A 23,328-nucleotide genomic window follows, 5' to 3' on the forward strand; every position below is an offset into this window, starting at 1 on the left:
AAGTTCTTCCACACCGATCTCAACAAACCATTTCTGTATGGACCTCGCTTTGTGCACAGGGGCATTGTCATGCTGAAACGGGAAAGGGCCTTCCCCAAACTCTTGCCACAAAGTTGGACACAGAATTGTCTAGAATGTCATTGTATACTGTAGTGTCATGATTTCCCTTCACTAAAACTAAGGGGCCTAGCCCGAACCATGAAAAACAGCCCCAGACCATTATCCACCAAACTTTACTGTTGGCACTGTGCATTGGGGAAGGTAGCGTTCTCCTGGCATCCGCCAAACCCAGATTGGTCCATCGGACTGCCAGATGACGAAGCGTGATTCATCACTCCAGAGAACACATTTCCACTGCTCCAGAGTCCAATGGCGGCGAGCATTACACCACTCCAGCAGACTCTTGGCATTGAGCATGGTGATCTTAGGCTTGTGTGCGGTTGCTCGGCCATGGAAACCCATTTCATGAAGCCCCCGACGACCAGTTCTTGTGCTGAAGTTGCTCCCAGAGGCAGTTTGGAACTCGGTAGTGAGTGTTGCAACCGAGGACAGACGATTTTAACACGCTACACTCTTCAGCACTTGGTGGTCCCGTTCTGTGCGCTTGTGTGGTCTACCACTTCGCGGCTGAGACGTTGTTGCTCCTAGACGTTTCCACTTTACAATAACAGTGCTTACAATTGCCCGGGGCAGCTCTGGCATTGCAGAAATTTGACAAACTGACTTGTTGGAAAGGTGGCATCCTATGACGGTGCCATGTTATAAGCCACTAAGCTCTTCAGTAAGGCCATTCTACTGCCAATGTTTGTCTATGGAGATTGCATGGCTGTGTGCTCAATTTTATACACCTGTCAGCAATGGGTATGGCTGAAATAGCCGAATCCACTAACTTGAAGGGGTGTCCACATACTTTTGTATATATAGTGTATGTTGGGAATGAAACCAGGCTGGGCCGCTTAATATCCTAGGCTAAATGGAATGTCTTTGAGATCATTGCCACACAATAAGAATCACTGTAAAGTCTTAGATAACCGATAATACCCTATCAACACTATCCCTGTACCTGTTTCAATGCCTTAGCTAGTTAGCACACTGGCCATCTACAGTACTGTCCCAAAGAAAGTTCAACATGGAATGAAAAGAAGCCAAAAGAACAACACAACACACCCTAGCAGAGTCGGGCACATCCCTTAGAACAGAAAGAAGAAGAACATACATCCTAGAGTCAGTCATTAAAATCCCCCTGGTGGTGGTAGTTTAAATAGCATGTTTTCCTATGGAGGAGCGAGAGGGGGAGTGGAATGATGGAGGATGGACTCTGATACTCTGATCACAGTCGTCTGGTTTCTTATCTTGGGGGACGGGTTGTTGCAGTGGAGGGCCGACGGAGAAATGTTAAAGGGGGATGTTAAGACCAGGGGGTCCAAGGGATCCAGGAGGTCCAGGGAGAGATGGAGGACCAGGAACCAGGGGCGATGGAGGAGGCAGGAGGCTCATAAGCCTTGCTTGGCCAGGGCCATGGTGACGTCCTGGGCCAGCGTGGACAGCTGGGGGCAGTCCAGGAGGTTGAGGCTGCCCGTGGATGACACGTTGCTGAGACGGTGGGGGGATGTGCCCCCCGTGCCACCTGGGGACAGGGTGATAACGTCTGCCCCGTGGTCCACGCGCGCCTTGGCCGTGTCACGGAACGTCAGCTTGTGGCTCTCGATCTGACAGAGAGACAGAGAGAGAGAGAGAGAGGGGGAGAGGGTTAACCATGGCCATGTTGGAATCAAACCCACAACCTTGCTGTTGCCACCATGCTCTAAACCACTAAGCCATCTATGTAAACCTGGGCCGTGTCCATTAGGGCACGCAACTCAACATGTTTTAAAATATTTTGCAATCGCCAACGAAAATGAGCTTCTTATTGGAAAAGTCCAGGTAGTCCCTCCCTGTTTCAGTCCGTTTTCTTCTGTTTGGTGCCTAATGAACATGACCCTGTACTGTCCTTTTACTGTAGACTGTCTCACCATGATTTGTCCTCCCCCAGGGGTGTGACTGGCGTTGGCCAGTGAGCCCACTTTGGCCTCGGCCTTGTCCTTGAAGTCCAGCTTCACACTCTCAATACGCACGTTACCACCCCCTGTAGGAGATGTAGAGAGGAAGGAGAGAGAAGAGGAATAGAGGAGGAGAGAGGAGAGGAAGAGAACAGGAGAGAGGAGAAGAAGAGAAGAGAAGGAAGCGAGGAGAATAGAGGAGGAGAGAGGAGAAGAAGAGAAGAGAAGGAAGCGAGGAGAATAGAGGAGGAGAGAGGTTAAGAAGAGAAGAAGAGAGGAGAAGAGAAGAAGAGAGGAGAGAGGAGAAGAACAGAAGAAGAGAGGAGAGAGGAGAAGAGAGAAGTAAAGAATATGAATGAATCGATACTCACATAAACAGAAGCAGTAGGTGAACTATGTAACTACACAGGACAAAATGCCTGTAGGATTAATCTTCCATTGCTAATTAAACTACAGTTAGTGACTTGTCTGAGGTACAGCATAAAAATGTAATGTATGAAAGTGTAACTAGAAATGTATTGTTCTTATACCCTGTTCATCCAAAAGATTTGAATACACTCTCTATTAGATAATCACTCAATATTAATGAATTAACTAAAAAAGTGCTGATTACCTGGCCGGTGACGGATGTTGGACATTGATCCACATTTAGAGGTGATGTGGCTCAGGTCTATCTTCTTGGTGGTGATGTGGACCTGCGAGAGGTGTATTCAGACACTGTCTTATACTGCACTGAGGGAAGGGACTGCCACATTTTAGATCTGAAGGGCCGTAGGACAATACCTTGAAATGATGCGAATTTACCATCATTTACGGTATCCTATTTATCTTCAATTAAAGATTATGAATAAAAATGCATACATTTAAGGAAGAACAGAAAGTAGCACTCAACAGATTAATGACATCATCAATCTGTGACACATCACACAATATCACACTGACATCACACAAGACGACACTGACATCACACAAGACGACACTGACATCACACAAGACGACACTGACATCACACCAGACGACACTGACATCACACAAGATGACACTGACATCACACAAGATGACACTGACATCACACAAGACGTCACTGACATCACCCAAGATGACACTGACATCACACAAGACGACACTGACATCACACCAGACGACACTGACATCACACCAGACGACACTGACATCACACACTACGACACTGACATCACACAAGACGACACTGACATCACACCAGACGACACTGACATCACACCAGACGACACTGACATCACACCAGACGACACTGACATCACACAAGACGACACTGACATCACACAAGATGACACTGACATCACACAAGATGACACTGACATCACACCAGACGAAACTGACATCACACCAGACGAAACTGACATCACACAAGACGACAATGACATCACACCAGACGACACTGACATCACCCAAGATGACACTGACATCACACCAGACGAAACTGACATCACACCAGACGACACTGACATCACACAATCAACTGAAACCAGTCAATCTAGAGCATCAAAGCAGACACTAACACAACAACAAGCACTAAACACTTTGGCCATGTTCCAGACAATCTGCAAAGCAGTCAGAACCAAATTTCACTACGCCTGGGTAGATGTCAGCTTTGCAGACCTTCTGGAATGTGGCTATTGATTACATCACAGATAACACCAGTGCTAAGTGACAAGTCAGAGAACAGGTGTTTTAATTGATCTTCAGTGTTTATTTTGATACAGTCCATGATGCTAGATGAACAATAGGTGGGTGGGCCAGATGTCCTTTGAGTGACGTCTCTGGCTGGTGTGACAGGATACATACAGTTAAAACTCTATGGTAAATGACTATGTTAAAAGACTATTGAAAGGACTATGTTAAAATACTCTTTTAGGATAGTTTTTGATGACCCTGTATGCACAGACAGGGTACTGTACTGAAAACCACTACGAGGTTAGGTAGCTGTGCTTTGTGCCAAGACTAAACTGAAAACTGAGTAAGGAATGTGATTAAAAAGCCAAATCGCCATGTCTTTATTAATCAAGACGCAAAGCAAAGCAATAGAAAACACTGTCACAGTGATACCATGATTCACCACCATTCACCATCCATAGAAAATACTGTCACAGTGATACCACGATTCACCACCATTCACCATCCATAGAAAACACTGTCACAGTGATACCATGATTCACCACCATTCACCATCCATAGAAAACACTGTCACAGTGATACCATGATTCACTATCATCCATGCCTGTTGGTTAGTGAGTGAGCGGTTGGTTAGAGCAGGGTGTGTAAACACACTGTGTTGAGACACTCACGTTTCCCCCGGTGGGTGCGTACTGGATTTTGTCCAGGGAGCCACACTTAGACTGGACATGGCTAAAGTCCAGTTTAACACTTGGAATGAAGACCTGAGGACGACAGCATCCATACTCTGTAACACTCAGACATTCATTCCTCTGTCTATTAGAATGAGTTCGTTCCGTGGTTTATTCGCTAGCTCGCAAGCCCATTCAGTCAGTTATTCACCCATCCATCCATCCATCCATCCATCCATCCATCCATCCATCCATCCATCCATCCATCCATCCATCCATCCATCCATCCATCCATCCATCCATCCATCCATCCATCCATACATACATACATACATGAATTAATCCATTAATTAATTAATCCATTCATCCATCCATCAATTCATTCATTCGTTCATTAACCCATCAATTAATTCCTTAATTCATTCATTAACCCATCCATACATTAATTAAACCATTCATTCATTCATTCATCCATCCATCAATTCATTCCTTCATTCATTCTCCAATGGCATAGTTGGAGGACATAGTAGGAGGACATAGTTGGAGGACATAGTAGGAGGACATAGTAGGAGGACATAGTTGGAGGACATAGTAGGAGGACATAGTTGGAGGAGAAAGTTGGAGGACATAGTTGGAGGAGATAGTAGGAGGAGATAGTTGGAGGACATAGTAGGAGGACATAGTTGGAGGACATAGTAGGAGGACATAGTTGGAGGACATAGTAGGAGGACATAGTTGGAGGAGATAGTTGGAGGAGATAGTTGGAGGACATAGTAGGAGGAGATAGTTGGAGGACATAGTAGGAGGACATAGTTGGAGGAGATAGTTGGATGACATAGTAGCAGGACATAGTTGGAGGACATAGTAGCAGGACATAGTTGGAGGACATAGTAGCAGGACATAGTTGGAGGACATAGTAGCAGGACATAGTTGGAGGACATAGTTGGAGGACATAGTTGGAGGACATAGTAGCAGGACATAGTTGGAGGACATAGCAGCAGGACATAGTAGGAGGACATAGTTAGAGGACATAGATATAATATAATAGGAATGTGGGATATCAACATGTTGTCGTTTTGACATCATTCTGCTACTCAAATGTACCCTGTTTTGAAGAGAATTACCATGGTACATGAAGCACACACTCAATACAGACTGACTAACAGATCAATTAGAGAAATACACAGTACCAATGAAACCAGAGGCAAGAAAATGGACTGGGGACCCCATCTGAAAGAAAGGGTTGAGAAAAAGCCAGATAAAAGAGAGGAAAATCCAGGCAGGAATGGAGAGAAAGCAGAGCAGTACATACATTGCCTCCACAGGGAGAGTGCTTCAGATTATCCTTGGATCCACACTTTGATGAAACAAGTCCACCTTCTGGTTTAAAATCTCAATCTAAAAACCAACAAAAAACTGTATATGCCTCTTTATAAAATGTGTGAATAGCTCAATGTGTAATTTTGTATTTATTTGTATTGATTTTATTGTCATTTAACAGACACTCTTTTCCAGAGCGACTTACATGAGCAATTAAGGTTAAATGCCTTGCTCAAGAGCACATTGACCAATGTTTAACCTAGTTGGCTCTAGGGATACGAACCAGCAACCTTTCAGTTACTGGCCCAACGCTCTTAACCGCTAGGCTACCTGCCACCCGGTACTCTTAACCGCTAGGCTACCTGCCGCCCGGTACTCTTAACCGCTAGGCTACCTGCCTCCCGGTACTCTTAACCGCTAGGCTACCTGCCTCCCGGTACACTTAACCGCTAGACTACCTGCCTCCCGGTACTCTTAACCGCTAGGCTACCTGCCGCCCGGTACTCTTAACCGCTAGTCTACCTGCCGCCCGGTACTCTTAACCGCTAGGCTACCTGCCGCCCGATACTCTTAACCGCTAGGCTACCTGCCGCCCGATACTCTTAACCGCTAGGCTACCTGCCGCCCGATACTCTTAACCGCTAGGCTACCTGCCGCCCGGTACTCTTAACCGCTAGGCTACCTGCCGCCCGATACTCTTAACCGCTAGGCTACCTACCGCCCGGTACTCTTAACCGCTAGGCTACCTGCCGCCCGGTACTCTTAACCGCTAGGCTATCTGCCACCCGGTACTCTTAACCGCTAGGCTACCTGCCGCCCGATACTCTTAACCGCTAGGCTACCTGCCGCCCGATACTCTTAACCGCTAGGCTATCTGCCGCCCAGTACTCTTAACCGCTAGGCTACCTGCCGCCCGATACTCTTAACCGCTAGGCTACCTGCCGCCCGATACTCTTAACCGCTAGGCTACCTGCCGCCCGGTACTCTTAACCGCTAGGCTACCTGCCGCCCGATACTCTTAACCGCTAGGCTACCTGCCGCCCGATACTCTTAACCGCTAGGCTATCTGCCGCCCGGTACTCTTAACCGCTAGGCTACCTGCCGCCCGGTACTCTTAACCGCTAGGCTACCTGCCGCCCGGTATTGCATTGACATTAGTACGTACAGTACCTGTATATCGATATTTACGTAGAATGATAATCATATTGTTTCTACGTGACGGCTGGTCATGCAGTGCTTCGTGTAATCGTGTCCGTATGTTCATACGTTGCAAATAATTGCATTTACATTATGTGTACAGTATCTGTATGTTGATATTTATTTGGATTAATAATCATATTATGTACACTGAGTGTACAAAACATTAAGAACACCTGCTCTTTCATTGACATAAACTGACCAGGTGAATCCAGTTGAAAGCTATGATCCCTTATTCATGTCACCTGTTAAATCCACTTCAATCAATGGAGATGAAGGGGAGGAGACAGGTTAAAGAAGGATTTTTAAAACTTGAGACAATTGAGACATGGATTGTTTATGTGTGCAATATCGAGGGTAAATGGGCAAAACAAAAATATATAAGTGCCTTTGAACGGGGTATTGTAGTAGGTTCCAGGCACACCGGTTTGTGTCAAGAACTGCAATGCTGCTAGGTTTCTCATGCTCAACAGTTTCCCATGTGTATCAAGAACGGTCCACCACCCAAAGGACATCCAGCCAACTTGACACAACTGTGGGAAGGATTGGAGTCAACATGGGCCAGCATCCCTATGGAACGTTTTCGACACCTTGTAGAATCCATGCCCCGACGTCACATATACACTGAGTGTACAAAACATTAAGAACACCTTCCCAATATTGAGTTGAGGCTATAAGGTAATCGTTTCCGATTTAAAAATAAAATAATTATGTGCAAATACTTGTCTGAAATACAGGACTGGCAAGACCTATACCGTGTAGCGATCACAAGAGACGTGGTTGGAATGAGACGTGAGCCAATGAGTGAACACAAGCTGGTACGTCTCTGGAAAGGAGAACCCTGGCCTACAAACCTATTATTTCATCAACCAGACTCTGACCTGGATTCTCCTGTCACCTGAGGACACACACATGTGTGCCAATTAAATGCAGACACACACAAGTGGGAATACACACAGTCAAACACACACATAAATACATACACACAATACATACACACCCGCACCTGTGCTTTTCATCTAATTCGTTTTGCAGATTCTAAAGCTGCTAAAACATGACCATCTCTACAAGGTCAGTCAATGACAAACACCAGAGATTCTAAATATGCTGCCTTATTTAATAGAGATTCTAAATATGCTGCCTAAATAGAGATTCTAAATATGCTGCGTAAATAGAGATTCTAAATATGCTGCTGTCATGACGTTGGCCTGTGGGTAGGTTTATGACAGTCATAAATACCTCTTTCCCCCTTTTTCTCTCTCCCTACTATAACTGATGTGACATAAGGAAACCCATGGGTTAACATAGAGATTCTGGGTAACATCAGAAGTGGGGGGAAATGAACTATATTCTGGTAATCCGACCAACTGAACATATGCGGTGGTACTTAAGGTATATTATGTCAGTTCGGTTGCCCTCTGACACATTCTCATCAATGATAGAATGACATAAACTCTACTGTGGAAAGTCTAAACGTAAGAGGTATCGGATTCACATGGAATTGTTGTTTAATTCAAATGTTTGAATATGACATTATTTGTGAAGAGGTGAAATGTAATTTTAGCTTCCAAATGAGAGATCTGGACTTTCATAAGTGTTCCTCTGCTCACAGTGGCCCGCCCCTGTGAAGAGGCATGGGTTATAAACTTTTCAGACACACCCCTCTCCCTCCACTATAAAAGCCATTGACAAGAATATAACTTTCTGTTCCGGGTACACTAGGATGACGATCCGGTGTCAGAATGGTTCAGATAATAACTACAGAACTAAGCCAACAGCAGCATGGACTTTGATTGTGAATGGTATGAACTTTGAACTCGTATTCACTACAGAAGTGATATCTCCTAGCCGTTGAGTTAGCAACAGCTAAACGCAGGTTAGGAAGGACGTTCCTGCACCCAACCCACACAACGTTCCTCCAACGTATCCAGTAAGGCACCAGAGACATTCTTCAAAGGACAGAGGACTCGGGTTGGCGACACGGTCCATCTACCACCAACCTACTGAAGCGCAGCTCAGAGTAAATATTTATTGCATTTTCCTCTTCAAATGGGCGGTAATTTAGAATGCATAAGATACTGTATTTACGATAGCACAGCTTCGCCTCTGTTCCAGTCTCCCGCTCTTTCACTAAAATCCCGCCCCTTTTCTTTGTGTAACAAGCTGTCATATCTATTCCGCCCGCTAGGGACGTTTTTCTGTATGACGTAATTTGTGATCAAGTTATGATTTAATTGTGTATGTGTGTTTCTGTGTGATTAGTTAGGTATTTAGTAAATAAATAATTAAACCCAATTTTGTATTGCTGATTCAACTTGTTAGCCAGGATTCTTGCAGATAATCAAGGACTTACAACTTTCAGATGAGACTGAATAAAATGACGATTAATGTGACTGTTATGGATGTAAAATCTTACTAAATCTTCAAGAGTTTATTCGAAAGATAACAGCTCTATAAATATTCTTTCGTGGTGTCCCTCTCTAGTTAATTAACATTTACATGATTAGTTCAATCAGGTAATATTAATTACGGAGAAATTATTTTATAGAATAGCATGTCATAGCAATTAATCTGGCATAGTCAAAGACACGACACTGCCTAAATAGAGATTCTAAATATGCTGCGTAAATAGAGATCCTAAATATGCTGCCTAAATAGAGATTCTAAATATGCTGCCTAAATAGAGATTCTAAAAAGAGATTCTAAATAGCTGCCTAAATAGAGATTCTAAATAGAGATCCTCAATAGCTGCCTAAATAGAGATTCTAAATAGAGATTCTAAATAGCTGCCTAAATAGAGATTCTAAATAGAGATCCTAAATAGCTGCCTAAATAGAGATTCTAAATAGAGATCCTAAATAGCTGCCTAAATAGAGATTCTAAATAGAGATCCTAAATAGCTGCCTAAATAGAGATTCTAAATAGAGATCCTAAATAGCTGCCTAAATAGAGATTCTAAATATGCTGCCTAAATAGAGATTCTAAATAGCTGCCTAAATAGAGATTCTAAATAGAGATCCTAAATAGCTGCCTAAATAGAGATTCTAAATATGCTGCCTAAATAGAGATTCTAAATAGAGATCCTAAATAGCTGCCTAAATAGAGATTCTAAATATGCTGCCTAAATAGAGATTCTAAATAGAGATCCTAAATAGCTGCCTAAATAGAGATTCTAAATATGCTGCCTAAATAGAGATTCTAAATAGAGATCCTAAATAGCCGCCTACAGCAAATACAAGTGGGTAGAATCATAGGGGGGTTACAGGTCACCACAAAATATTGCAGTGAAATCACTGCACCAAAATAAAGATTTTCCATTGGAAGATAGAATTTATTGGATTCATTTTGAGATTTATAAATTGGGATTATTCTGGGGTTCATTATATTTTCTAATTTTCTCTGAGTCTGTGTTACACTGAAGCCCTGAGCCTTCGTCCAGTCTGCAACAGCAGACTAGAGCTCATTAAACTCAGCCCTGTCTTCTACTCCTCTCACAGAACAAAGGTCCTTCAACATCAAGGATCAAAACCAACCTCATCTGCCAATGGGGATTCTCCATTCTGAAAGATTCATATAACAGCAACTACTGTGTGTTTGTCATTAGACTCAGCTTGCTGGTTAAATATGTACACTGTGAGACTCAGCTTGCTGGTTAAATATGTACACTGTGAGACTCAGCTTGCTGGTTAAATATGTACACTGTGAGACTCAGCTTGCTGGTTAAATATGTACACTGTGAGACTCAGCTTGCTGGTTAAATATGTACACTGTGAGACTCAGCTTGCTGGTTAAATATGTACACTGTGAGACTCAGCTTGCTGGTTAAATATGTACACTGTGAGACTCAGCTTGCTGGTTAAATATGTACACTGTGAGACTCAGCTTGCTGGTTAAATATGTACACTGTGAGACTCAGCTTGCTGGTTAAATATGTACACTGTGAGACTCAGCTTGCTGGTTAAATATGTACACTGTGAGACTCAGCTTGCTGGTTAAATATGTACACTGTGAGACTCAGCTTGCTGGTTAAATATGTACCATGTGAGACTCAGCTTGCTGGTTAAATATGTACACTGTGAGACTCAGCTTGCTGGTTAAATATGTACACTGTGAGACTCAGCTTGCTGGTTAAATATGTACACTGTGAGACTCAGCTTGCTGGTTAAATATGTACACTGTGAGACTCAGCTTGCTGGTTAAATATGTACACTGTGAGACTCAGCTTGCTGGTTAAATATGTACACTGTGAGACTCAGCTTGCTGGTTAAATATGTACACTGTGAGACTCAGCTTGCTGGTTAAATATGTACACTGTGAGACTCAGCTTGCTGGTTAAATATGTACACTGTGAGACTCAGCTTGCTGGTTAAATATGTACACTGTGAGACTCAGCTTGCTGGTTAAATATGTACACTGTGAGACTCAGCTTGCTGGTTAAATATGTACACTGTGAGACTCAGCTTGCTGGTTAAATATGTACCATGTGAGACTCAGCTTGCTGGTTAAATATGTACACTGTGAGACTCAGCTTGCTGGTTAAATATGTACACTGTGAGACTCAGCTTGCTGGTTAAATATGTACACTGTGAGACTCAGCTTGCTGGTTAAATATGTACACTGTGAGACTCAGCTTGCTGGTTAAATATGTACACTGTGAGACTCAGCTTGCTGGTTAAATATGTACACTGTGAGACTCAGCTTGCTGGTTAAATATGTACCATGTGAGACTCAGCTTGCTGGTTAAATATGTACACTGTGAGACTCAGCTTGCTGGTTAAATATGTACCATGTGAGACTCAGCTTGCTGGTTAAATATGTACACTGTGAGACTCAGCTTGCTGGTTAAATATGTACACTGTGAGACTCAGCTTGCTGGTTAAATATGTACACTGTGAGACTCAGCTTGCTGGTTAAATATGCACACTGTGAGACTCAGCTTGCTGGTTAAATATGTACACTGTGAGACTCAGCTTGCTGGTTAAATATGTACACTGTGAGACTCAGCTTGCTGGTTAAATATGTACACTGTGAGACTCAGCTTGCTGGTTAAATATGTACACTGTGAGACTCAGCTTGCTGGTTAAATATGTACACTGTGAGACTCAGCTTGCTGGTTAAATATGTACACTGTGAGACTCAGCTTGCTGGTTAAATATGTACACTGTGAGACTCAGCTTGCTGGTTAAATATGTACACTGTGAGACTCAGCTTGCTGGTTAAATATGTACACTGTGAGACTCAGCTTGCTGGTTAAATATGTACACTGTGAGACTCAGCTTGCTGGTTAAATATGTACACTGTGAGACTCAGCTTGCTGGTTAAATATGTACACTGTGAGACTCAGCTTGCTGGTTAAATATGTACACTGTGAGACTCAGCTTGCTGGTTAAATATGTACACTGTGAGACTCAGCTTGCTGGTTAAATATGTACACTGTGAGACTCAGCTTGCTGGTTAAATATGTACACTGTGAGACTCAGCTTGCTGGTTAAATATGTACACTGTGAGACTCAGCTTGCTGGTTAAATATGTACACTGTGAGACTCAGCTTGCTGGTTAAATATGTACACTGTGAGACTCAGCTTGCTGGTTAAATATGTACACTGTGAGACTCAGCTTGCTGGTTAAATATGTACACTGTGAGACTCAGCTTGCTGGTTAAATATGTACACTGTGAGACTCAGCTTGCTGGTTAAATATGTACACTGTGAGACTCAGCTTGCTGGTTAAATATGTACCATGTGAGACTCAGCTTGCTGGTTAAATATGTACACTGTGAGACTCAGCTTGCTGGTTAAATATGTACCATGTGAGACTCAGCTTGCTGGTTAAATATGTACACTGTGAGACTCAGCTTGCTGGTTAAATATGTACACTGTGAGACTCAGCTTGCTGGTTAAATATGTACACTGTGAGACTCAGCTTGCTGGTTAAATATGCACACTGTGAGACTCAGCTTGCTGGTTAAATATGTACACTGTGAGACTCAGCTTGCTGGTTAAATATGTACACTGTGAGACTCAGCTTGCTGGTTAAATATGTACACTGTGAGACTCAGCTTGCTGGTTAAATATGTACACTGTGAGACTCAGCTTGTTGGTTAAATATGTACACTGTGAGACTCAGCTTGCTGGTTAAATATGTACACTGTGAGACTCAGCTTGCTGGTTAAATATGTACACTGTGAGACTCAGCTTGCTGGTTAAATATGTACACTGTGAGACTCAGCTTGCTGGTTAAATATGTACACTGTGAGACTCAGCTTGTTGGTTAAATATGTACACTGTGAGTGAGCGAGTGAGTAGACAGGCTGGATTGTTTTCTGCATGAGCTAAAGACCTCTCTGGCTAATAGCGTCTGTCAGAGTAGGAATGAGGAAGAAACGACCACAAGAACACAGCCACTGGTACTTGTGTGTAGGCTATTTCCCTGCCTTAATGTCATGTACATCCTGGTCTCAGATCTGTTTCTGTTGTCTGGCCAACTCCCATTGTTGTCATGGAAAACAGGGTCGGGCAAAGTGTTTTTTAAGAAAGCAGATATTTTGGGGAAAAAACATGTAACTTTTGAACACATTTTTGCCCTGGTCTGACTCCAAACGATGAAAGGAGTTGGTAAGACAGTACAAACAGATCTGGAACCAGGCTAGCTGTAAACTTCCATGGAGCTGAAATGACTACAGACTGGGATCTTTAGTTTATGGCTTCTGGTTCAAATCCACTTCTCCTTATCATGCCAGAGGTCAAACAGCCCTCAACCAATCAGACCAGAGGGTAAACAACCGTCAACCAATCGGACCAGAAGGTAAACAACCCTCGACTAATGAGAAGGGAGGATAAACATTTGCTTTGGCAGAGATGGAAAAACAGCACACACGGGGAGTGGGAGACTGAGAATGTGGGTGGGCAGGTGCAACGTAGCAGGACCACAAACAGATGCAGTGCTTTATGATGGAGAGGAGAGGAGAAGAGGAGAGGAGAGGAGAGGAGAGGAGAGGAGAGGAGAGGAGAGGAGAGGAGAGGAGAGGAGAGGAGAGGAGAGGAGAGGAGAGGAGAGGAGAGGAGAGGAGAGGAGGAGACGAGACGAGACGAGACGAGACGAGAGGAGAGGAGAGGAGAGGAGAGGAGAGGAGAAGAGAAGAGAAGAGAAGAGAAGAGAAGAGAAGAGAAGAGGAGAGGAGAGGAGAGGAGAGGAGAGGAGAGGAGAGGAGAGGAGGAGAGGAGGAGAAGAGAGGAGAGGAGAGGAGAGGAGAAGAGAAGAGAGGAGAAGAGAAGAAAAGAGAAGAAAAGAGAAGAGAGGAGAAGAGAGGAAAGGAGAGGAGAGGAAAAGAGGAGAGGAGAGGAGAGGAGAGGAGAGGAGAGGAGAGGAGAGGAGAGGAGAGGAGAGGAAGAGAAGAGAAGAGAAGAGAAGAGAAGAGAAGAGAAGAGAAGAGAAGAGAGGAGAAGAAAAGAGGAGAGGAGAGGAGAGTGGTGGTTAGAGGACAGTGCGCAGGGAACAGGGAACAGAGAAGGGAACAGGGAACAGTGCGCAGGGAGGAAAAGAGAGAGAAATAGAGAGAGAGAAAGGGAGAGAGAGATAGTTAGAGAGAGAGAAACAGACAGAGAGACCGCAAGAGAGCCACGACTGGTGACCACAGTGGTATTCAACACAGGCCATATCCCCTATGCTGAGTGGTTGTCATCTCACCTGTCCACCTTTGGGCTGGTACTTCATGTTGTCTGTGGAGCCGATCTTGGACTTGATGTTCTTCAGGTCGGGCAGGGGCTGGTTGAGGACGCGCAGCTGCTTGGGTGTGGTGGAGGGCGACTTGGGCGGTGTGCGGATCACAGCAAACTTCTTCTCCTGAGTGAGGAGGCTGAATAGAACAACAGAACAACTTTGTCTACTATCTTGCAGAGAACGGACATATGTCATTTTGCTTACAAACCCAAATCCCTGAGACTCACACACATATGCAACCACGCACACACACACACACACACACACACACACACACACACACACACACACACACACACACACACACACACACACACATACACACACACACACACACACACACACACACACACACACACACACACACACACACACACACACACAAGCTTTCATTGACGATGTGGGATTTCAACCGGCAACCCCCAGGTTGCTGGCCCACTTCTCTAACGTCTAGACTACCAACCTGAGAGACTTGGGTGTGTGGCTGCCGGGGGTGCGACTCCCAGGGGTGCGGCAAGAGTAGCTGGGTGGTGTTCCTGGGGTGACTGCTGTGGAGCCGGGGGTGTGGGGCGTGGAGGCTCCGCTCCGGGCCGAACGGGAACGGGCCGATGAGTTTGTGCCGACTGGGTGGGAGACAGAGAGGTAACAGAAGTCAGGGTGGAACTGTGATAAAGACAGAGACGTAAAATACCTATCCAGGCATTGTAAGATCTGGCGTGTGTCAGCAACGTCTTAGCAGGAGAACAGGACCAAAGCTAGTGAGAGACAGCCAGGGCGTGGTGTGGATGACAGAGTGGATCTATCAAAGCTAGTGAGAGACAGCCAGGGCGTGGTGTGGATGACAGAGTGGATCTATCAAAGCTAGTGAGAGACAGCCAGGGCATGGTGTGGATGACAGAGTGGATCTATCAAAGCTAGTGAGAGACAGCCAGGGCGTGGTGTGGATGACAGAGTGGATCTATCAAAGTTTGTGAGAGACAGCCAGGGCGTGGTGTGGATGACAGAGTGGATCTATCAAAGCTAGTGAGAGACAGCCAGGGCGTGGTGTGGATGAGAGAGTGGATCTATCAAAGCTAGTGAGAGACAGCCAGGGCGTGGTGTGGATGACAGAGTGGATCTATCAAAGCTAGTGAGAGACAGCCAGGGCGTGGTGTGGATGACAGAGTGGATCTATCAAAGCTAGTGAGAGACAGCCAGGGCGTGGTGTGGATGACAGAGTGGATCTATCTGTGATCTACCTGCGATACTAGGGGACCTCCCAGACCTGTGCTCCCCTCTGGGCTCAGTTTGAATTGCTACAGGGAGAAGAGGGAGGAGTTAGAGGGAGGAGGATGAGTTAGAGGAGGAGGAGGAGTTAGAGGGAGGAGGAGGAGTTAGAGGAGAAGGAGGAGGAGTTAGAGGAGAAGGAGGAGGAGTTAGATGGAGGAGGAGGAGCTAGAGGAGAAGGAGGAGAAGAGGGAGGAGTTAGATGGAGGAGGAGGAGCTAGAGGAGAAGAGGGAGGAGGAGGAGAAGAGGGAGGAGGAGGAGGAAAAGGAGGAGGAGGAGTAAGAGGAGGAGAGGGGGGGTGAAGGGGGAGAGGATAGTTGATAAGTTAAGAGAGAAACAGAGTTGAGTTGAGCAGAGGATAGTTGATAAGTTAAGAGAGAAACAGAGTTGAGTTGAGCAGAGGATAGTTGATAAGTTAAGAGAGAAACAGAGTTGAGTTGAGCAGAGGATAGTTGTTAAGAGAGAAACAGAGTTGAGTTGAGCAGAGGATAGTTGTTGAGTTAAGAGATTAGATAGCAGTCAAATCCCAGAACTTGTGAAAGGGGAAAGCGCGTAGTAAGAGCGGACAGGGTGTCTTTACACATAGTATCATCAACAAGTTCAATAGCAAATCTCCTATACCGTTCTGTCATATGTGTATATAATACTGGTCAATATGACAGTATATCATCTGTCTGAAGAAACAGTGTGTGGAGGTGTGTGAAGGGGAGGGTTACTTACAGGTGGGCCTGCGTGGGGCAGGGCTGGTGTTGTCGTGCTCTGCTGGGGGGGCACGGCGGGGCAGGGAGGATGCAGGCCTGGGCAGAGAGGACCTCTTTTCTGGGGTCCGGTAGGTACCCTCCTGTCACACACAACATACAGTACATGTATGAGCACTTAGCAGACACAGATACAAACACATGCCATAGATCTAATAACAACATACCGACAACACCCGATTGCTGAGAACTAAATGACTTGTAATACCCAATTGTGTGGTTGTGAGAATGAATGGACAAAAACGAATGAACATCTCTGACATAGTCGTTACGGAACATTAGAATATTACCAATATGGAATGAATTGCACCTATACAGGAAGGAGGGAGGGTACTGCTCTAAAGGGCGTGTATTTTCCTTTCCCCTCCTCCTCACCTTCTCTTCCCTCCGCCCCCGCCTCTGCAGTGAGGGTGAGGGGGAGTTTCTGCCTGAGCATGCGGAGGAGGGGCGTGGCCCGCATAACTCCGCCTCCACTAGTGGTTTGGGTTTAGTGTGGGAGCATGCAGAGTTGGGCCTGGAGGACAGATCCTCTACCCCCCTGGTCAGTCGATGGTTTTTTAAGGCGGTGCGTGTGAGGCTCTAGACGGTAGCCATGGCAACGCAGGTAGGATGAATGGATGAATGGATGGCATGCAGGACAGACAGAGAGATGGACAAATAATAGACAGAATGACAGACAGGAGATGAGAGATGGGAAAATAATGAAATACAAAGACCGAAGACATATCGGAGGTGGGATGTCAGTGACAACACAATGTGACATCAATATATTCTAAATTACCATATACAGTTTGTATTACTTACAGAGGTCCTTTCCCGGGATTGGTGGGCCACATTAAGAGGCTGCCGGTCCTCCACGGCTGAGGAGAGAGAGAGAGAGGGAGGGACAGCGAGGGAAGAGAGAGAGGGATACAGGAAGAGAGGGGGGGCAGAGAGGGAAGAGAGAGAAAGACAGGGAGGAGAGAGAGAGAGAGAGGGGGGGGGAAAGAGACAGAGAGAGAGAGAAGAGAGATAGAGAGCGAGGGAGGGACAGCGATGGAAGAGAGAGAGAGAGAGAGAGAGAATAATCAACTGTCAGGGCTAGGCCAGCAGAGGGTGATATCAGCCAACAGAAACACACAGCGGTAGCAATGAGTAGAGGGAATGCAGCAGACGCCAGATACCAGAGAAGACTACAGCCCATCAATAATCTCAAACACTCGAACACACACACAGTCCACACACACAGTCCACACACTCAGCCAGTGCACTCTATATTTAACCACTGAATCAGAAAACGTTCTAATGCAGAAGTGATGCATTCTTACTACAAATCTTCAAGGGAGCATTTCTGTCAGGCTCATTTGTTCCTGACCAAATTCACCCATATTTCAGTTCACACAGCAGCACCCCAGTCAGACACCTGCCAGTCACTTCCACCAAACAGAAGAGCAAGGTATAGATAGTACTGTGGCTCAAGACAAAAACCATCCAAGCTAGCACATTTGGTTCCTTGGAAGTTGTGGGAACGTGCGTTTTTGGTTTCCCATTGGTTCTGGGAACGAAGCCATAAGTATTCTGACCGGTAAAAACTGAATGTTTTTTAAACGTTCTGAGAATGGAAGTGAACATTTTGCCTGTTCTGGGAACGTTCATTTTTAGGTTTGCTGGAGGTTCTGAGAACGTTTTAGTCTAGTTCCTTGAAAGTTTTCCTCTGAGGTTTTATTTACGCTCTGAGAACAACATTTTAGGTTTTTGAATAGCTTCCTTAAAACTTTCACTGAATGTTTCAATATGATTTTAATAACACTGCTAGATTATTTGGGTTCACTTTTTGGAACTCCAAGCACACAGAAATTGATTTCCTTTGGCATTAATCATGCAAACACATTTATTGTGACACAGCATCAGTGAAGATTCAAACCTATAATCGGCTGTTCTCTATCCATAGAATTAGTCCACTGCGCCACCAGCCTGCCATGTTTTTTTTTACACATACAAAAATGTTAATTTTAGTCTATTCAAACAGACCCCATTACAAAGGAAAGAAACACTCATTAACCTAAGGTAGTGAGAGTTTTGTTGATGCTGAGAACGGAAGGTATATGTTTTAAATAACATTCTTAGAACGTTCTCTAAAGTTTTCTTGTGGTTTTTCTGGAATGTTTTCTTAATGTCCTCTGAATAATTTTATAACATAACTTTAAATAGAACCATGAGGAAACTTCTAGGAAACGTTAGGCTGAAGTACTGAAATTCCCACAGAAGAACGTTGTTTCATAACGTTCTCTGAACTATTTAGAGAGATTCCCAATGTCAAATCAGTTAAAGAACATTACTAGAACATTACCAAAATTGAAAGGAAATGTAACCATGTTTGAACTTTTAGGAAACGTTCTGTTAAAGTAATGAAATACCAAGAAAATTATGTTTTTTTTGTCAAGTTCCTTAAATGTGCTGAGAATGTTCTAAAGCCAAGCAACTATCCTGCATCATTCCCAGAACGTTAAGGGGAGGTTGTATGCTCTCACCAAGCTCTAAGAAACATACGGTTCTCTGAACGTTATGTGCTAGCTGGGATAGTGGCACATGGTTCTCACAAAGCACAAACACGGAGCTTACAGCTTGGATGAGCATAATGCAACATGATCTCATGATTCTCAAATACAAAACATCAAAATAATGACCAATACAGGAATAAAATGGGAGAAAAAAAACGAACAACAGACAAACATCTAGTGATGGGTCTGCAGTGCACATTATGTTTTTGGCCAGCTACATTGCATCGGTTTCCCTGCTGTGAGGACGGTAGGTAGGTCACCTGGTGGCTTGCGTCTAGCAGAGCCGTGGTGCGAAGCAGGTCTAGCTTGTCTGAACGTAGCAGCTTTGACTACAATCCTCCGAGTGGGAGAGCGACACTGGAGGACTGATACCTTACACTGTTCAGTTCTCTTCGTCCCCGCTAGCAGAGAAGGAAGACAGGGTTAACAACAGGAAGGAAGTGGACATCTGTTGTCATTATAGCGTGGTGCAATTTGCATTTAATCAACACACAGCATGGGTCTCAAGACCACGAAGAGGTGATAACATTGTCATTTACAAACTGTGTAATAAAACTAAAACAAATCCTTCCCAGTGCAACTTTAAGATTTCCTTGACAGAAGTGATGTTCTGCAGTACCACAGATATATACAGTAAATAACACAGAATAACATGGACGATCTAACATTCTAGATCTAGAAACCTTTTTTCTTCTTCTCTTCCTCCTTTGGACGACGACTGAGGGGCTCTCTGCGGTTGAGTTTGCGCTCGGGGGTGGAGACGCGCCCCTGTCCTCTGCCAGGGGGACGTTTATTAGAGGGTCTCTCTACCAGGGGAGTCTTGACAGGACTCTGTGTTTTGGGCAGAGCTTCAATCTGCTCTGTCATTACGCTTCTGTCATCATCTGCAGCACAGGGAGTGAGATAGGACAGGAGGGCTAAGCCCACATACACCTGGTCCATATGTCCTATATTCAACATTATCTGTATTGAATAGAATGGACCATCTGTGTATGAAGTTGCATTTCAAGATTTCCACGATATAGATTGTGTATTGTTGTTCATAGTCCAGTTAAAACGCTTGTTTGTTGTTGTGTGAGTTACACAAGCAAAAACATGTGAAGCTAACATTTTGCATTTACATTGTTATAATTGCATGCACATTTTGGGACTACTACCTTGTGAGTCCACCCAGCCACTCTCGCTGTCTAACATGGAGATGTCCATGGTGGTCTCGTCGTGAGCGGTGGTCTCGTTGGTCTGGCTCTGCAGTACGTCTGAGGTCTCCGTCTCCTCGCGACTGGAAGCCTTCATCTCAACTTCCTGCCCCACTTCAGCGGACTCCTCCTCCTCCTGCAGCACCACCCCTTCTTTATCCTCCACTTTATTCTCCTCTTTCTCTGCCTCCTTTCCATCGAGGGTTTGTGGCTGGTCATTTTCAGAACAGGCAGATAGATGAGAGATGCGATCGGCATAATCCCCTTCATCAATGGTTGGGGCAGTAGCATCACATGATTCGTCATCCCCAGCAACAGCAGACTCCAAATCTTTAGGATTTTCAACAATCACCTCCTCCGCCCCACCCACCACCCTCACCTCTTCTGCCACCTCCTCCTGCTTCTCCACAGGGTGACTCTCTTGCTCTTTCTCCTTGAGGAGCACAGGAGGGCCTTCAACTTCCTCCAAGACTTCCTCAGCTACTTCTATATCGTCTTCCTCCTCCTCTTCCTCAACTTGTGCCTGAGGTATTAATATAATTGGAGAACTTCCAGAAACACTTTTCTCTGGACTTTTCTCTTCTAGTTGCTCTGTGGCTTCCTCCACATCTGCAGTGCTCACGTTAGAGGGTGTTGGTAATGTTTCTTCAGCTTTGGTCTTGGCCTCTTCTTTTGGAACGACAGCCTCCGCTGGTACTGTTGACACCTCTGGTTCACTTTCACGCTTCTTCTCCTGCGCATTGATGATCTCCACTAATGATTCTGGTGATGATGTCATGGGTTCTTTTTTCTTTTCTCTCTCCAGTCCTCGAACATCCTTTGGCTGTAAGTCTTCAACAGCATTCTGATGGTCTGGGTCTGAGTTCTCCTCCACTTTCTCCATCTCTGGCTTTTTAAGACCAGTCTTCTGACTCTTCCCAATCCTTGCTGACATCACCTCTACTTTGACTTCTGCTGTGGCTTCCTCAACTTTGGTTCCCTCCACAGTGGCAGCCTTTTTTGCTGGAGACTCAGGGGTCGCAAAAAGCTTGGCGTCCTTCACCTCAGTGGCAAAAGTAAATGCGAAGTCTGGTGGGATGGGGGACGCTTCTCTGGAGAGGTCCTGCTCCAACTCTACCTCAGGAATGGCTTGGGTTTTGATGTCCCCAGGAAGACCGCTCTCCAGACGGAACTCTGTCAATTTGTCTTTGGATGGAGCCACAGGGATCCTCAGACGATCCGGTTTGACACCTGCCGTGACAGCTCTTTCAAGCACCAAAGTTGGCTTAACCGTTCCTCCAACCGATTCCTCTGCCTGGTTTGTTTTTTGCGGTGCCAACTTTTGCTCGCCCTCTTCCGCAATGGCTCCCAGTTCCTCGTCACTGTCCCCTTCAGTCACTGTGGGGAACCGTTGGTGTGGGGAGCCCACTGGGCTGTGCAGATCGGCAGGCGAGGGCATGGGACCAGAGTACTCACTAAACACGCAGTAACCACGCTCCTCCTGCTGGCTCTCCTCTCCACCCACCACCCTGGGCGTCTGCTGGTTCCCCAGCACCAGCTTGGCCAGAGAACTGCCCACCAGAGCAGCAGATGGACAGGCAGGGACAGACCTCCTTCTATTATGCTGGTCCAGCTCCCTCTTCTCCAGGGTGGGTTTGGGCTTAACACCGGCTAGGTCCAGCATCTCAGGAAGGTCGTTGGATGGGTCGTTCAAATGGGTGTAGTGTTGCTTCATGGGTGAGAGTGACAACTCTGGAGAACACATTGTCTTAGAGGTGATGTCTTCAGGTAGATCAGTGGAGGTTTCAGTGGTAGGGACTGGGAGAGCTATCTCTGGAGTCACAGGAAGTAACTGTCTCTCTAATGTTACTAATGGGGTGGTTACAGGAAGGTAGCCTGTGGTTTCATCCAGGCTTCCGGAAGAGACCTCTGTAAGAGATGAGAGCTTCGACTGGTTTTGCTCTCCTGCTTGACCCATTGAGCCAATAGCAAAATTCAGGGAAAGACTTCTGTGCTCCAATGACAATTTGCCAGGTGACAGCCTAGTACACACATCCTTCCTCTTAGGGAGATCCTCTAGCTTGTCCATGGCACTGTCACTCATCAACGTTATGCTGGATTTTGTCTGTTCTGGTGCTGAATGACTTATTTTAATGTTTGAATCGGCCCCCAGAACCTCCTCTGAGGGCTTCTTCTGGCTGACAGCACTGAGCTCATAGTAACCCTCACCACGTTCTCCTGGTTTTTCAGTATCCCTTTGTGTAGAGGTCTCAAAGTAGGCCGTCATACCGGACTCATCTTTTGAAGCAACTCCAGACTTATCTTCCGAACTCTGCTTGTCTTTTAGACTGTCTGCAGCAGATATGTGTGCCTCCTGCTTTGGGTTTTCTCCGTCACTGACCTTACTTTGAGGAGTCTCTTCAATCTTCTCAGTCTCAAATGACAATGGCCTGGCGGTCGATTGTCCTAGACTCAGCATTCTTTTCTCAGTTTTCTCTGATTTGATCTCTTTCTCCTCACGAACGCTCTCAAGGTTTGCTGACTTACTGGTTGTAACATAATCATCATTTTCCTCCTCTTCCTCAATGTAATCTTTCAGGGGCTCATATACAACTGAAAGAGGAACTGAGTCGAGCTCTTCAACCGAGGGCTGTTTCTCAGCCGTGGTCTTGGGCTCCGGAAGGTATTCTATCTCAGGAACCACACTAGTGGTACTTCCAGTCCCTTGCCCCTTTTCTGGTTCCTCTAAAGGCTGAACCGTCTTCTCGGGTTCTGTGGGGGTAGGATCTGTTAGAGATTTGTTTTGGGGGGAACCAGTGGAGGACTCAGCGATGGACACAGTGCTCTCTGCTCCCTCAGGTGTTTCTCTCTCTGTGGTGGGGGCCACCGGGCTCTGCGGAGGGGGAGCCCCCTGTGGATGCTCCTCTGCCATGGTAGGATTGTCGGAACGAGGCTTCTCTGGGTTCACCGGCAGGTCTGGAAGTAA

The 23,328-nt window shown here is 45.5% G+C and overlaps 1 protein-coding gene across 2 annotated transcripts in view; it reads right to left on the bottom strand.

Annotated features, from left to right (window-relative positions):
* Positions 1-836: 836 nt before the first annotated feature.
* Positions 837-23,328, bottom strand: part of LOC120039491 (microtubule-associated protein tau-like) — a 111,572-nt gene continuing 89,080 nt past the window's right edge. Inside the window, exons 7-15 of one of the 2 annotated variants that reach the window (XM_038984902.1) lie at positions 17,432-17,487; positions 16,590-16,710; positions 15,841-15,897; positions 15,066-15,225; positions 14,570-14,738; positions 4,367-4,459; positions 2,653-2,734; positions 2,013-2,125; positions 837-1,709 (exon numbers count right to left, since the gene is read on the bottom strand). In XM_038984902.1, coding sequence (XP_038840830.1) covers positions 1,494-1,709; positions 2,013-2,125; positions 2,653-2,734; positions 4,367-4,459; positions 14,570-14,738; positions 15,066-15,225; positions 15,841-15,897; positions 16,590-16,710; positions 17,432-17,487 — 1,067 coding nt within the window. In that variant the 3' untranslated portion in view covers positions 837-1,493. The remainder of the gene's footprint in view (positions 1,710-2,012; positions 2,126-2,652; positions 2,735-4,366; positions 4,460-14,569; positions 14,739-15,065; positions 15,226-15,840; positions 15,898-16,589; positions 16,711-17,431; positions 17,488-23,328) is intronic. The other variant, XM_038984903.1, reaches the window with a different exon arrangement.

The sequence above is a fragment of the Salvelinus namaycush genome, unplaced genomic scaffold (genome assembly GCF_016432855.1).
Source record: "Salvelinus namaycush isolate Seneca unplaced genomic scaffold, SaNama_1.0 Scaffold275, whole genome shotgun sequence".
In the NCBI taxonomy this organism is placed as follows: domain Eukaryota; kingdom Metazoa; phylum Chordata; class Actinopteri; order Salmoniformes; family Salmonidae; genus Salvelinus; species Salvelinus namaycush.